This window comes from Amblyraja radiata, chromosome 7 (genome assembly GCF_010909765.2).
Source record: "Amblyraja radiata isolate CabotCenter1 chromosome 7, sAmbRad1.1.pri, whole genome shotgun sequence".
In the NCBI taxonomy this organism is placed as follows: Eukaryota; Metazoa; Chordata; class Chondrichthyes; order Rajiformes; family Rajidae; genus Amblyraja; species Amblyraja radiata.
In genome coordinates, this window is record NC_045962.1 from 27,243,352 (window position 1) to 27,260,795 (window position 17,444).

Below are 17,444 nucleotides of genomic sequence, written 5' to 3' on the forward strand. Positions count from 1 at the left end.
ACATCTGTGGCACGCACCACTATCTCTCTCAAAGGGAAATATCCCAGCTCCTACATGCAATGGTGATTCTTTTACCTAGGGAAACATACCACTAAATCTTTTCCGTAGCCTCTCAAAACTCTTCTGAAAATGTGGTGGCCAGAGTTGGAAACAATAACCCAGCTGGGGCTGAAGTAGTTTAGCATACTTCCTAGATTCCAGTCTGAAGTAGGTCCTGACCCAAAACGTCATCCATCCTTTTTCTCCATATGCTACCTGACCCGCTGAGTTACTCCAGCACTTTGTGACTATCTTTGGTATAAACTAGAATCTGCAGTTCTTTGTTTCTACATTCCCAGATTTTGTACTCTGTGACAAAGAAATTCAGTCACATAGTACATTATTTTTGTGCTATGCAACTGAATGTCCCCATATATGATTGGCATATCTGTTTACATAATACACGTGGTGCTGAATTGCTGACTTTTTCTGTGTTATGCGTTTCTGCTTGGGGGCTGCTGTACTTGGAAGGAAGGGTCCTGGACATCTGGCCAGTTTAATCCTTGCCTCAGATGTCTACCTTGCCCTCAGAATTATATGTGATTTTGGGTTAAATAAATGGGGATGCTTGCTTCCAAGTTTGTTCAATCACTTCTAGTGATGGCTCATCACATTCTGCTCCATTACTTCCAGAAGAAGTTCGAGTTATAGGTCTTCAAGGAGATTTGACAGATACGTTGCTTTCTCTTGGCAACTCTTGAAGTAACATGCTACGAAAGTGCAAAACCACACTGAAGGTACAGTTAAGATGTTGCATACAGACATGACGTATTTCACACTGGGAGTCAGAAAGACCCTCAGCTCTAGCCCCAGAATAACTGGCACAGTGCATTTGTGTAGCTTTTACAATTCTAGTTCTATGATACTACTATATAAAGTCCACACTCTCAAATTAATTTTATTAATCTATTCTGATGCATTCAAAAATTTATCTTATTCTTCTACATATTTTAGAATTAAACTATCAGCCTCTTTCTTCCTTACAAAACGTATAAACTCATAAAAAAATATAGAACTCACACTTTGCTGCAATGAATTATGTCTACCACAAATGTGCCTCTTCCATTAGCCTGTGCCCTATTAGTTTCTTGGCCCACACACCACAATAATTATATTCCTTAAAGAATTAACTGAAGCCTGCAAAAGCCATTTTCAATACAAATGGAAATTACAAAAAAATTTCAAGCTATATATGTACAATTACTTAATCAATTAACTATCCTTTAAATTAAATGCTATTTATTGGTCCTCATAAATATATTTTCAATAGATATCTCTCACATACATTTCTATACATTATGCCAAAAGTATTGGCATTGAGGATTTATTCAAAACATACACTCGGCAGCACAGGAAATGACTGCTAATTACTGCAACTGAGACATGTATTCTTTGTTGGAAAGCTCGAGCTAGGCTAGGCCTAAATACACAATTGACATAATTGCCAATCCATTTGAATTGTAGTCGCACGATCCAAGAGATGTAAATTACATAATGTCAGTTCTTCCTCCCCTTCACACTGAGATAGAACACTTGACAAACAGCAGGCCAATCAGAACTTACGGTTCATCTGTAATGTTGGTAGATTCAGGGATACAGTCTGGATGGCATGGTGAAAATGTTGCAGCTTCCTATCCAGAGACTAGTTAATGAATCAGGATTTTTTTTTAATGAATACATTTATATGATACTTTTCATGCCCAAAGTGTTTCATAGTCAGTGAATTATTTTCACTGTGCCTTCATTGCTGTTGTGTAGGGAAACATGGCAGCAATGCCTCGGGGACAAATGGAGTTGACTGAGGTAAATAACCAATTAATCATTTTGGTGGCATTAATATTTTTTCTAATTCATTGATGACATTTGCCTTTTCCCAGCTGCACTGAATGGCTTGCTAATACATTTTGGAGGAGAGTTAACAGTCAACCGCATTGTTCCGTCTGAGGTCATATAATGGCTGGTGAAGGTAAGTGCTAGAGGTTTCCTTCCTTGAAGGAAACTGGTGAGTCAAAGGTGATTTGCAACAATCTGGCCGTTTGAAGCTCTTGCTGCTATTGGCAGCTTTACAATTAATTACAAGATTGATTTAAGACTGAACTGGATTTAAATTCCCTATCTCCCATGGTGTGATTTGAAACTCATATTGTCAAAACATTAATCCAATCTTTTGCTAGTCCAGTACTGTGATCATCAGATTATGTCAGATTATATCTCGGAAGGTTGTTAGATGAATGTCAGTCACACCACTATAGAAACTTCCTAATTTTCTCTAAATAATGCCTTTGAATAATTTAAAACCATCTGAAGCAGACATGATCACAGTTTCATGTAATAATTCATGTAATAAAAACAGAAAATGTTGGAGATACTTAGCATGTTAGGTAATATATGTGGAAAGAATAAAAGTTAACATTTTAAATTAAGAACCTTCGATCAGTATCTCAGTTTACTGAGTTATCTGCTAAATGTTAAAAGCAAAATTGTCTGCAACTTTGAGGGTGAATCTGTTTCATAACAAATTAAACTAACCAAGCAACAATTTAGAAAACTTTTATCAATAAAAACGACCCTATGGGTGAACTTCGAATTATTTCTGTGTGATGTGTTATATTAAAAAATCATTTCAGATTTGTGTAGATTCTGCTGGTTTGTAAACAACTTCTTATCATCTTTGCTCATGAAGTACATTGCAAGTATAATGCTGTTTTGGAGTATAAATGGCTTTTGCTTCAATCATTTCCTGCAGTCTAAAGTACTTGATTTAGTGCCAAGGCAATATTCTTACATTACATCTTCCAAGAGATCTAACCCGTAATATATGCTTTGAAGATTCTCCAAGAGCAGTGTGATGTTTATAGACCGAGGTGTAGGAACACATGATTAATAAACATACATGTCATGTTGTCACAAATTGAAATAATGATGTTCAAATATTTTACAGGTATCAATCTGCCGTACTGTCACAATAAAGCACTGCCCAAGATCTAATATCATAATCAATTTACAAATAAAACCCATTATTTTAGCTTACAGTTTGGCACAAAGACCCATCATTTATGTATTTGCCTCTGTACTCCACGATTTGAGATTTGTAATAGAAAAAAATCACATGTGGTTAAAGTGCATTTTGTCAGATTTTATTAAAGGCCATTTTTATACATTTTGTTTTCACCATGTAGAAATTAGTTGTGTTTATACATAGTCCCCCCATTTCAGGGCACCATGTTTGGGGCACATGGCTTCACAGGTGTTTGTAATTGCTCAGGTGTGTTGAAATGCCTCCTTAATGCAGGTATAAGAGAGCTATTTACTATTTATCAACATGAGGACCAAAGTTGTGCCAATGAAAGTCAAAGAAGCCATTATGAGACTGAGAAACAAGAATAAAACTGTTAGAGACATTAGCCAAACTTTCGGCTTACCAAAATCAACTGTTTGGAACATCATTAAGAAGAAAGAGAGCACTGGTGATCTTACTAGAGGAGGAGGAGGAGCCATCTTGGGGAACGGCTGCAAACTAGCAGCCGTCCGTTTAATTCATTTTTATTCCAGTTTTTCGTAAGCCTTGTTCTTCGTTTGTTGGAGATATGGACTTCTGAATGTGGTGGGAAGGAGGTAATCATACTTCTAGGTCCCTATCTGGTCGGTGAGGCAGCTTTTTCTCCGGGCTGCCCGTCAACCTATCCTCGTGGCCTACCAGCGGGCGCGGAGCGCCGTTTCCTGGCGGGGACCGCCCAGCACCTCGGCTTTGGTGGCGGCACAGCGCTGGAGCACTATCGTGGAGCGGAGTGGGCGATGCCTTGCCTGGGTCGCCGCGCTGGATCGACGCGTTGGAGCTCCGGTGAACTGTGACCGCCGAGATCAACACCTCAGGGCTGCGGGTCTGCGGAGCGGGCGGCGCCGACTTTAACATCGGGAGCCTGGGAGCTCCAACCCGGTGCGGCCCTGTCGGCTTCGGAAGCCGACAATCCCCTGCTCGGAAGCGGCCGTTCCAGGTGGCCCAGCCGCTGAATGGACTCTCCCGACGCCGGGGCAACACCACCCGGCCAGAACGGCCAGGAACATCGGGCCTCCGTAGAGGCAATAGCGGTGGCCTCAATAGGCCTGACTTTTGGGAGAACTGGGGATGGGGACTGGACTTTGTGCCTTCCCCCACAGTGGTATCCACTGTGGGGGGATGATTTTTCTGTGTGTAAGCTACTATGTTAGTCTGTGTCCAAGATGGCTGTCGGAAGGGAGAGTGGACGCTGGCGCGCTTTAGCTGCCGCTGCTCTCTCTTCACATTGTGTTTTTTGATTTTTTGATTTTGTGTTTTGGAGCGATTTCTATCTTTAATTTGTGTATTGATGATGTCCTTATTATTTATTTTTCTCCGACTATATATTTTTTTCTCTTCTGTTAATCTTTGTAAGGTGTCCTTGAGATTTGAAAGGCGCCCGAAAATAAAATGTATTATTATTATTACTAATCGCAAAGAGACTGTCAGGCCAAGGAAGACCTCCACAGCTGATGACATAAGAATTCTCACTATAATAAAGAAAAATCCCCAAACACCTGTCTGACAGATCAGAAACACTCTTCAGGAGTCAGGTGTGGACTTGTCAATGACCATTGTCCGCAGAAGAGTTAATGAACAGAAATACAGAGGCTACACTGCAAGATGCAAACCACTGGTCAGCCATAAAAATAGGATGGTCAGGTTACAGTTTGCCAAGAAGTACTTAAAAGAGCAACCATGGTTCTGGAAAAAAGGTCTTGTGGACAGATGACACAAAGATTAACTTATATCAGAGTGATGGCAAGAGCAAAGTATGGGGGAGAGAAGAAATTGCCCAAGATCCAAAGCATACCACCTCATCTGTGAAACACGGTGGTGGGGGTGTTGTGGCCTGTGCATGTATAGCTGCTGAAGGTACTGGCTCACATCTTCATTGATGATACAACTGCTGATGGAAGGAGCATAATGAATTCTGTAGTGTATAGACACATCCTATCTGCTCAAGTTCAAACAAATGCCTCAAAACTCATTGGCCGGCGGTTCTTTCTACAAGTGGCCAAGTCAAGCACCCGATCTGAACCCAATTCAGCATGCCTTTTATATGCTGAAGAGAAAACTGAGGGGGACTAGCCCCCAAAACAAGCATAAGCTAAAGATGGCTGCAATACAGGCCGGGCAGAGCATCACCAGAGAAGACACCCAACAGCTGGTGATGTCCATGAATCGCAGACATCAAGCAGTCATTGCATGCAAAGGATAGGCAATATAATACTAAACATGACTACTTTAATTTACATGACATTGCTGTGTCCCAAAAAATATTATTGTGCCCTGAAATGGCGGCCGGGGGGGGGGGGGGGGGATATGTATAAACACTGCTGTAATTTCTACATGGTGAAACCAAAAAGTATAAAAATGGCTATTAAAATTTGACAATGTGCACTTGAACCACATGTGATTTTTTTTCTATTACAATTACAGAGGCAAATAAATAAATGATGGGTCTTTTGTCCCAAACATTATGGAGGGCACTGTAATTGTAATTATATAAAACATATGCAGGTTTTCTATTCACAGGAAAATTTTCTTGTATCATTTCAAGGCTAATATATACAGATTCTGATTCATGGAGTATGGGCAGTTTGTATTCACATGTATGAGAGTATCCCATGTACACAACCTTATACCCTTTGACATGATATTGAATCCACACAAATACATCATCCGCTGCTGGAGAACTTAGTGGGTCAAGCAGCATTCAGTATTCAGTATTTACTTTAATGTCATTTTAACTGAGTACTTACATACACAGATGAAACGAAAAATCGTTTAATCTGTGAATTATCGTCATTACTTTTGCAGTGTCTGATGAATTAAAAACACAGACTGTCTCTGCACTCACCATCTCAGTTATGCTTCTTTTAAAATTACCAGTGGATTTATATTCCTCTGAAACCTTAGGTGGGATAGATACGAAGCTATATGTATATAGCATCTGATAAATTTACTGAGATAATTGAGTTACCATTGAATTCAGACATCATACGAATTAATATAGTGAAAGGTTTGTCCGTGATTCAAATCTTTTGTACCCTCCATTAGTAGATATATCTATTAGCTGAAGTTCCGAATAGAAATGCATTTTTTGTTGACATTTAGAGACACTTGGTAGTTCTTCATCTCAATCAGTTGCGAGGTGTTCCTCTTCCTCTTCCTCTTCCTTTACCTTTAGGTGCTTTTAAATTGTCATTTCTTATGGGTTTTTTGTGGCGTTCAACTTTAATCCACTCACCTTCATTAGGTTTGCATTGCCTATTCTGACACAACTCTTTTGGGGTGTTAGCAGCTGATACTTCAGGGATTGGACCCTTGTCCATAGCTATCCGTTGTTGGATTTGCATTTGCAAATATCTGTCAGGCCCCCATGACATAGCGTGGTGAGAACGAACAGTCTTTTCTGACGACATATGCCCAGTGTTATATTTGGGAGGTGCGCTTTTGGTTCTTTCCCTTCCAGGTCCCTTTTCCTTGTTCCAGATTCCACTACCAAGTACAAACACTGGACTAACCTCTTTTCTATTATTGTTATTTAATCCTTCAGAACTGGTTGTTTTATTAAATAAGCTACCATTCGAATCATTACTATGATAGCCACTGGTCTGTCTGTCACTAATCTGGTCTCTTTCCAAATTGATGCTCGACGTTGTACTGGATACACTGCTTCCCACAGAGCTCAGATGTACAGTGGAAAGGCGACTGTATAATGGGCTGGAGCTTCGACTGGATTGAGCCAAAGGAGCAGCCATGTGATATCTGCTGGGGCTCTGTACTCTTCTTACAGCTGCAGCATAGGAATCCTGGTTTGCAAATAGGAAATACTGAGGTAATGCAACAGAGCTGGAATTGCTGTGGCTAGAAGGTAAAGCGGCAGAATATTGTGGAGAGTCACTTGTAGATATTTTCCGCAACTTTAAATCATTGAACCATTGTTGACGAATATCTGGAACACATAAAAATGTTTAAACAGTTATTGCTTATTTCAACTATTTTTTTAAATTGTGTTGTTGGAAAGGAAAAAAAATACATTATTCAGAATTTATTTTATCATTATCATAAAAGATGGAAACAGGTCCTTCAGCCCAATTTGTCCACACCGACCAACATGTCCCATCTACACTAGTCCCACTTGCCTGCCCTTGGTCTAGATCGCTCTAAACCTGTCTTATCTTGCAGTCCTGTGCATAAAATCAGACTCGTCTTTAAGAATGATGGTGAGATGATCAAGAAACAATTGTGTTTTTGTTTTCACTTGGTCTATGGTCAACATCAACGTGATCAAATGCACCCGATCAATTGATCAATGGATGGGCTGAAGATAAGTTATGAACTGCAGTGAAGAATCTGCAACTTCTACTTCATAGAAAGTAAATAAATATATATAATATATAAATTGCAACAAACATAGTTTGCTAGTACAGGATTAAACGAAGGTTGTACCTGAAAAAAAAAAAATCAATTTTAAGCAACATTTTTAGTAAACTGTGTTCTGGATTTAGGAAAATTGCAGTTTGAACAACTATACAAAGCTTTCTGCACCAAAGACTTACAATCAATAAACATAAAAATAAAAATAATTTACTCTCCTGAAAGCTTCAATTGTCTAGATCTAACAACATTTATGAGCCAGATCTAGCTGACCAAGTAACCTAAACCACCCAGTCACTGCCATAACTCACCAACACCCCAAACACGATCTTCCTGACCTGTATTTAACCTGTATTTAATTAGTCTAAATTTGAAAGGCCAATTTTATAGGCCTGGAGGATTCTGAAACCCAGCAACACAGCCCGATCAGTAGTGAGAAAGTCTCACGCTCAGTCTGAATTAGGGTCTCGACCCAAAACGTCACTCATTCCTTCCCTCCAGAGATGCTACCTGTCCCACTGAGTTACTCCAGCTTTTTGTATCTATCTTCAGTTTAAACCAGCATCTGCAGTTCCTTCTTATATAAGCCTCACACTTAAAACTGCCTGAAAATGTTTTAGTCTGGCAAAGCGCTCTCCTGGATTTTCTGTAAAAAAATGCTGTAAGCAATTTTTAAATTGTTTTTCTATATCTATAAATGCCATAGATAAGTATTGAATAATTAAAATTAAATATAAAAAAGCATATTTTGAAAAAAGTTGTTAGACCTTGTAAATAAACATTAAACTAATTCAAAGTAACTAAAAAACAGCCTTCTCTCTGATTTCTGATCTACATGCTTACAATTCCTATCGAAATCAATGAGGATGGAGTATGAACATGCTTTAAACTGATACAGGATCTGTGTGGAGACATTCGTAGTGTAAGTGCTGAGGAACTGCAACAAGAGTGGGGTCTGCTCCTGAATGGACTTAGCCATCTCAAGCGTCAAGAGTGTTTTAGTCAAAGTCAAAGTCAAAGTAGCCTTTATTGTCAGTCAGACCTTGCGGTCTGAAGAAAAGTTTGTTGCCTTGCAGTCCTACATATAGTAAAAAAATGACAAAAACACACAAAAAACACAAATTAACATCCACCACAGTGAGTTGAATACTCCTCACTGTGATGGAAGGCAAAAGTCTTAAGTCTTTGTCTCTTCCCTTCTTATTCTCCCTCTGCGCCGAGGCGATCCAGGCTTCGGATGTTGTGACCCCGCCGGGTGATGGTAAGTAATGTCAGTCCCGTGGCTGAATCCAAGCTCCGCGAACGGGCCGGTTCAACCTCGCGGCCCGGGGTGGTCGAAGCCGCCGAAGCTGCGGCCCTCCAGTCCAGAGGACGCAGCTGTTGTCGTGGGAGCTCTGGAGAACAGGTCACCAACCTGGGACCTGCGAGCTCCCGATGATGTCGTCCACCGGGCCTGCAGCCGATCCTACGAGGTCGGATCACTGCTGCTGCTGCCTCTGCCCGCTCCGAGGTCTGGTGGCTGCTGCTGCTGCCGCTGCCCACTCCGGGGTCGGGTCGCCACTGCCGCTGCCCGCTCTGAGGTCGGGTCGCCACTGCCGCTGCCCGCTCTGGGGTCGGGTCGCCGCTGCCGCTGCCCGCTCCGGGGTCGGGTCCCCACTGCCGCTGCCCGCTCCGGGGTCGGGTCGCCGCTGCCCCAGCTCCGAGACCGCCAGCTCCTCTATTAGGCCTCGGCGCAGGCGGAGACGGAGGATACGACAAGAGAAGTCGCATCCCCCCGAAATAAGAGACCAAAAACATGTTTTCTCCCCTCCACCTACACACATACACAATAAACCAAAAATGAACTAAAACATAACAAAAGAACAACACAAAAAAGAAAAAAAACCAGATGGACTGCAGGCGAGCCGCAGCTGCTAAGGCAGCGCCACCATTTTATTGTCATATGTACTGAAACAAAACAATGAAATTCTTACATGCAGCATCAGCTTAACAGGTTTATAAATACAGTACTCAATAGATAATAAAATAAACAAACAAAGTTAAAAAAATAAAAACCAAATATAGTGCGGAAAAAAAACAAAGCCTGAAGCGACCAGTTTGGAGTTTAGTTGGAGTTTATATGGTTTGAAAACCTGATGGTCTGGTTTAGTTTAGTTTATTATTGTCACGTGTGCGGAGGTAGAGAATAGCTTTTGTTTGTGTGCTATCCAGTCAAAGAAAAGACCGTATATGAATACAATGAAGCTGACCACAGAACACAGAAAAGGGTGCACCTTTGGTGCAAAATAAAGTTCAATTAAAGATAGTTTAAATGTCTCCAATGAGGTAGATGGAAGGTCAGGACTGCACTCGAGCTAATGAGAGGACCATTCAGTTGCCTGTTAACAGCTGGGAAGAAACTCCCTGAATCTGGAGGTATGCGTTTTCAAATGTCTGTACCTCTTGCCTGATGGGAGTGGGGAGAAGAGGGAGTGTTCGGGGTGATGGTAGTATGCTGAGCCTGTACGTTACAGTTTTCAGCCTCCTATACCTTCTCCACGGGCAGGAGTGAAATGAGATCATACCCGGAGTGATGTGGCTTCTTGATGATGCTGACTGCCTTTTCAGCACCTCCTGTAGTTCCCTTCGATGGTGGGGATGTCAATATCCGTGATGGAACAAGCAGAGTTCACATCTTTTTGTGATCTTCTTCTTTCCTGAATATTCATGTTGCCGAACCAGGCCATGATATCAATCAATATGCTTTCTTCTGTACACAGCCCGATAGATCTGTGGATGGCGCAGTCAACCTGGGCCTGCACTTCATCCTCCAGCACCTAGACCGCCATATGCGAGGATTTTGTTTGTTGATTTTAGCTCTGCATTCAACACCATTGTGCCAGAACAACTACACTCCAAACTTTCCAAGTTGACTGTGCCTGAAACCCTCTGTCGGTGGATCATCAGCTTGCTGACAGACAGGAAGCAGCATGTGAGGCTGAGAAAGCACATCTCAGACCCACAGACCCTCAGCATAGGAGCACCGCAAGGCTGCGCACTCTCCCCTCTCCTCTACTCTCTCTATACCAATGACTGCACCTCCACAGACTCCTCTGTCAAGCTTCTCAAGTTCGCGGACGACACAACCCTAATTGGTCTGATCCAGGATGGGGAGGAATCTGCCTACAGACAGGAAGTGACACAGCTGGCGTCCTGGTGCCTTCGTAACAACCTGGAGCTCAATGCTCTTAAGACAGTGGAATTGATTGTAGATTTTAGGAGAGCTCCCCCGTCTCACCATCAACAATACCACAGTCACATCTGTGGAGTCTTTTAAGTTCCTGAGAACCATCATCTCCAAGGACCTTAAATGGGGGGGCACCATCGACTCCAGTCAAAAAGGCACAACAGAGGATATACTTCCTGCAGCAGCTGAGGAAGCACAATCTGCAACAGGCAACGATGGTCCATTTCTATACAGCCATCGTCGAGTCTGTCCTCACCTTCTCCATCATGGTCTGGTTTGGCTCAGCCACCAAGCATGACATCCGGAGGCTGCAGCGAATCGTCTGATCAGCTGAGAACATTATTGGCTGCAACCTTCCCTCCATTGACAAACTGCACACTGCAAGGGCCAGGAAGCGAGCGGGTAAGATCATCTCTGACCCCTCTCACCCTGGCCACAAACGCTTTGAATCACTTCCCTCTGGAAGGAGATTCCGGACTGTCAAAGCTGCCACAGCCAGACATAAAAACAGCTTTTTTCCACGAGTAGTAGCTCTACTCAATAACAAAAATCTGTAGCCTCCTTTTGCTCTGGTATTTTATTTAATTCACATGTTTAATCGATAATGTTTTATTATTAATGTTTAATGTTTTATGTATCATTCCTAACTGTCACTGTATGCAATGTTGTCACTTGCGGGCGGAGCACCAAGGCAAAGCCAATAAACTTATTAATTAATTAATTCATTCACTTGTTGAAGTTTAAGAGAATATTCATCAACATACCAAAGGTCCTCAATCTTCTAAGGAAGTCGAGGCATCGATAGGCTTTTCTTATGATTGCTTCAATGTGTTGGATCCGGGTCAGATCTTCAGAAATAAGCACACCCAGGAATTTGAAGTTGTTGACTTTCTTCATCACCGACGCGTTGATGAAGGCAGCTTTGTGAACCCTCGGCCTTCCTCTTCTAATGTCAACAATCAGTTCCTTGGTTTTACTGACTTTGAGACCAAGGTTGTTGTTCCAGCATCATTCAATCAGACAATCCTTCTCCCTCCTAAACTTTGACAAATCATGATCCATAATTTGTTCAATAATGGTGGTGTCGTCAGTGGATTTGAAGAAGTAGTTGGAACTGTGTATGGCTACACAGTCAAGGGTATAGAGTGAGTAGAGCAGGGGACTGAGCACACAGCCTTGAGGTGGTTATTAAGGAGGAAGTTTATTTGCCAATTCGTACTGATTGTGTTCTGTTGATAAGGAAGTCGAGGATCCAGTTGCAGAGAGATCGCAACTGTTCCCTAAGCTTGGTAACAAGTTTGGAGCGGATCATGGCGTTGAATGCCGATCTGTAGTGTATGAACAACAGCCTGACGTTTGTGCTTTTATTGTCCAAGTGGTCCAGTGCAGTGGAGAGGAAGCGAGATCACATCCTCTTGTTGTGGCGGTAGGCAAATTGTAGTGGGTCCAGGTTCTTGCTGAGGTACAAGTTGATATGTGCGATAACCAACCGCTCAAAGCACTCATGTTAGTGCTACTGGTTGGTAGTCATTGAGGCATATCACCTTACTCTTCTTGGGCACTGATATTATTGGTGCCATTTTGAAGCAGGTGGGAAACTGTAAAGTAGGTTGGAGAGATCTGTATCCCTCAACAAGTTTGTATTGTACTTGCACTGTTTAAATTCATTCAGCATTAGCCAGTAAGATTGAGTCCAGTAGCTACGATATATCTGATCTGTTAGGATAGCATGCAAAACAAAGCTTTTCACTGCACCTACACATGTGACAATCATAAACCTAAACCTGCCCAAACCTATTCAGATGCAGCATTGCATTTAAGACAATTGTTACATTGATAATGCTATTGTCCCTTCTAATAATACCAACAGAATGAATAGTTGGCAAAAACACAAACTGTCTTTACTTAAAATGATCTCAGTCTACAATATACAATCTTCTGGAATGAGATAAATGGAGTAATTTTTGTGTGTGTACAACTTTTCTATTGCTGATTCTGCACCATGAATTAAGAGAGAGAATTGAGCCAATCTGTCACACATTGTTTCAGAGTTGATTATCTTATACCTCGGGTCATTTGCTGGTGAAATCTTCATTTATGGCACTGCTGTTTCCAGATAGAACCACTCCATGAATAATTACCATCATATTTCCTATACAATCTTGTGCTTGGACAAAATTTTGCTTCCTGCATCTCAGTTTCATTCACACATCATGGTTGTGAATGCAGATCTATATAGTTGCTGCTCTCACTCTTACTCAAATGAAAAATGCTCATCCTTTTTCCAGTCCTCCGAGCTTTCTAAATCTTTATTTCTCGTTTCTTGTGCATCTTCAGTTTTAGTTGATCTTAATAATGGCCTTACGTTCAGCTATTCCAACCCTAAGGTATGGAAATCCTTCTGCCTCTCCTTACCTCTTTAAAACCTACCTTTTTGATTAGGCATTTGGCTTGCTGTTCCCAACATTCTCCAAGTTTGTCAGATTTTTGTTAGCTAAAGAACCAGTTAAACACCTTGGTTAAAAACCAATGTGTTCCAGGTGTTATATAAATTATGTTCATTCTTGTTATTTTATGCATATTAATTATAGCAGCAAATTTAAATAACAACAAAATACACGTGATTAAAAACAGCAAATTGAAATCAAAGTAAAAGCCAATCAGCCTTTGGTCAGATTTAATTATTTCTTAAGTTCAAACAGCAGTGTCACCATTTAAAATGCAAATGCATATTTTTTTATGGACTTCATGGTATAAGGGAAGCACATTTTACACCTATACAAAATTAATCTGTTTTTCATATTTCAACTTATTTCCTACTAATATAAATAGCCATTCCTTTCATCAAGTTATGAGAAGTTCCTGGGGATTTTTTAACTTTTTGCCTTAACTTCAGCCAAATGGTCCAAAAGAAGAATCCATGAGGTGATTGTTGGTGTGAATGCCAACATCAAGAGAAGGGCATATTGACTGAATTTGAATAAGGTCCAAACTCCAGTGTTGTATAGTCCAAGCCATGAATCATTACAATATAGTTGTACGTCTTCCACTTTGAGAAAGTATGGTTCGATGGTTTCAATAAATGACTTACTTAACTGACACTTGCTCTGAAACTTGCTTTCTGTATTTGCTGAGACAGTCTGGATAACTAGCACCACCTCCTTCACTTCAGTATTCAAAGTATCCTGTGCAATACTGTGGTTGTGCTTGGATGTTTTGGGAAGTTTGACATCAGCCTGTTGAATAATTTCCGAAAGATATTTTAGATATCACAAGCATGATTTTAAAAACTTATTCGCTGATAATTTCACAAAGCGATTTCTTTCCAGTACTAATTTTTTCCTGTAACAATAGTGCCTCATATTGAATTAGTTATATTGGTGGTCTAGGGGAGATTCTACCTACACAGGCAAGAAATTGAATTTAAATTAGTTGCTGACATTTGGGAAGGTGGGAGGGCAAGAAAGGGAAGGAATGAGGTAAAATATAATGCCATTCTTGTACTATGTACATTTGTCGTCTGAGGTAATCTATTAAACCATATGCTGAGGGTATGGTTTGGGATTTTCTTGATCTCTATGATTTTATTGTGGGTTATGTACATGGTGCCCTGGCCCTCTGTACAGTCAAGAAACATTAATATTTTTGGTTAAGCAATTGTATACTTCCTTTAGATTTTATCAATCTTGACATACATTTGCATTTCTAACAGAAAGGACCAAAAATTATTTATTATAAGGGAATCGAGGAAATCCGGGGCATTGAGGCCAGGGAAAATTGTGGAATGTGCCATGGATGGTGAAAGTGTATCCACAAAGAGCAGAGACTGGTTGAGTACAAGGCAAGGACAATCACAACTGTGGGGGAGAAGAGGAATGTAGTGATTAGTATGAGAAACACAGTGGGCCAGTTTGAAGGGATAGAAAACTTGGCTGATGTTAAAGGAATACATCTTGGAAGCTCAAATGCCAAGATAGCATCGGCCTAAACAGCTGAGTACTGTACTTGCTATTTTTTTTAAAGCATATCAGGACAAGACTTTATCAAATTCGTAGGTTTTAAGGACCATTTTAAGTATTAAAAGGAAAGAGAGGCAGAGGGATCATATAGCTTAGGTTCAAGGTAGCTTAATGGTAGAGATGTCAATTGTAGCAATTATAGGTGGAGAAGCACAATTAATTGCAAGTATTCTATAACAATATCACTGTTTATCTACCCTTCATAACTTAAACTAGGACATGGCTGGAATCTGCCCACAACAATAAAGAAGAGCTGAAACCAGGAACATAAAAAAACAGAAGCACAGTCCCTTACATCTGCTACAAGAAGACCATGGCTGATATACCATCTTATCATCGTCTTCCCGCATTAACTTCAGTTCCCTTGATTCATTTAATATCCACCCTCTTTTGAACATATTCAGTGACCATCCCTCCAAACCCTCTTCCACAGATTCAATATCTTCTGGGTGATGATGCTCATCACTTTCCTGAATGGCTGACACCTTATTTTTATACTATGGTTCCTGCTTCCAATTATACCTGTCAAGGGAAAGATGACTTCTGTATCTACTCTCTCAACCAAATTGTACATTTTACTAAAATCACCTTTTAGATGCTTCTAAAACAAAGAGAGAATCAACCCAGTCTGCTATTCTTTTCTCATGGGACAATCCCCCCCTCCTAGCATCTAACTGGTGAACATTTGCAGCACTCCCTTTATCACAAGTGTATCTTTCCTTAGATAGGGTGGCTAGGCTTGTAAATATTATTTTTATTAAGGTTCTGCAATTTTAGTCGTACAGCATAGAAACAAGTCCTTCAGCTCAACTTGCCCATGCTGACCAAGATGCTCCATCCACACTAGTCCTACCTGCCCAAGTTTGGCCCATATCTCTCTAAACCTTTCCTATCCATGTACCTGTCCAAATGGTTTTTAAATGTTGTAATAGCACCTGCCTCAACTACCTCCTCTGGCAGTGTGTTCAATACCCACCACTCTCTGTGTGGAAAAAGTTGCCCCACAGATTGGTGGGACTGTTTATTTGTATACTCAAGTCTGTTTATACTGTATATATCCATGCACAATGTACTTAATGCTTACTGCACTAATACTTCTGTCCATACTGCAATGTCCAAACTACAATGTCCCACTGTACATATATTTCCCCATCTATAGTGTACCCTTATCTATGCTGCTCTACTGCACTTCCTTAGCTATTATTCCACCACATGCACTGTTTTTGCACCTGATTAGATGCTAACTGCATTTTGTTGTCTCTGTACTTGTACTTTGCACAATGACAATAACGTTGAATCAAATTCAATCAAGTTCACTTGTGATAAAGACCAACATATCATTGCTGATTCTTACTGAATCTGTACGAATAACTGCACATGATTGTCTAGGGCTTAGAATGATATGCATAATTCAGACAAAGATAAATTCATTGTTTTTGTATAATTTAGCTACTGTACTTTCATTCCAATATAGTTCTAATCTAAATCTCAAGTTTGTGTGCTACTTGATGCAAGATAGAGCTCACATCTGGGAGAAACAGGTAATTGGAAAGCTCAACTCAACTCATCTGCATTTGTAAATGCTTGATATCAGTTCATTACCCCAATGAAAACAGATAGCATGGAATTAGTGGGTAGGGTTCCAGAAATCTAAGAGCCTTTTAAAAGATGGTGGGAGGAAGGATGTGATTTTTGCCATGTAGAATTGATCATGTTGGGCTTCTCAAACGATTTGTCCACGACTGGGTCTTAGCCTCCCAAATACCAATAAATAGAATGATTATTATATTCAAAATGTGTTCAGGGCTAACCTCATAGGTAACAATACATTCCACAGTCTGGTTCTCATTTATGCCCACAATCCACTTCTCCATTAGATAGGGAGGCTGTAAAAATACAATTAAATTAAAGTCTGTTATTTAAAAATACAATCATATTTAATGTTCTGTCCGAATGTAAGAAGTGAGAAGTACTCGATCACTCATTCCATTAAAACAAAGGCTGCATGTGTTAGTCTGATCACGGTAGCTTGATTGTCATAATGTGGATAATATGGAGTTAAATCATCAAGAAGGCAAGTAGCTTTGAGTGATCTCCTACTAAAGAGTGCTGTGAATATCTTTCAATAATGGTTTCATTTTTCAAATTGCAATACGTGCATATCTCAGTGACCCTGATTTGATACGTATTTAAAATTATGGGATGAAACAGAGAAAATTCAGAAATAGACCAGTTTCTGTTGCTGACAGGTCATGTAAGTAGGTTTAAATTAAATGTAAGAGAGCAGAAGAAACATTTTTCTTGCACAAAGTCTAAATGGTTACAGTTAGTGATTGAAACAGAAACCGTGTCAATTTTTAAGGAGAGGTTAGGGTAGGTGGTTTACGGAAAGGGAGATGTGGAGTTATGGAATTAAGGCTTGTGATTGCACGGAGATAAATTACCAATATTGGCTGTCAAATACTACTCAATTTCTGCCATGCGGAAGTCAAATTGCACCACATTATATTGTAAGAACCTGTCACTACATCACAACCAATGAATTATCTAAAAGGTGCTGTTGCCACTTACAGGCAGATATGATGTCTAAAATTTCATAGACATCAATGAAAAGACTTTTGATTTTTTTTGTGCTTATAGAGGACTAAATATAGGCCAGGAGAACGTCTCTGTTCTTTATCAAACAGTGGATGAAATTGTCTAAGTTCATCCAAACAGGGTGGATGAGAATAATAGA

The 17,444-nt window shown here is 40.4% G+C and overlaps 1 protein-coding gene across 3 annotated transcripts in view; it reads right to left on the reverse strand.

Annotated features, from left to right (window-relative positions):
• Nucleotides 1–5,531: 5,531 nt before the first annotated feature.
• Nucleotides 5,532–17,444, reverse strand: part of map3k20 (mitogen-activated protein kinase kinase kinase 20) — a 124,838-nt gene continuing 112,925 nt past the window's right edge. For all 3 annotated transcript variants that reach the window (XM_033023937.1, XM_033023939.1, XM_033023938.1), the window contains 3 exons: nucleotides 16,519–16,593; nucleotides 13,780–13,924; nucleotides 5,532–7,037 (listed from right to left, as the gene is read on the reverse strand). In XM_033023937.1, the coding sequence (XP_032879828.1) occupies nucleotides 6,223–7,037; nucleotides 13,780–13,924; nucleotides 16,519–16,593 (1,035 nt within the window). In that variant the 3' untranslated portion in view covers nucleotides 5,532–6,222. The remainder of the gene's footprint in view (nucleotides 7,038–13,779; nucleotides 13,925–16,518; nucleotides 16,594–17,444) is intronic.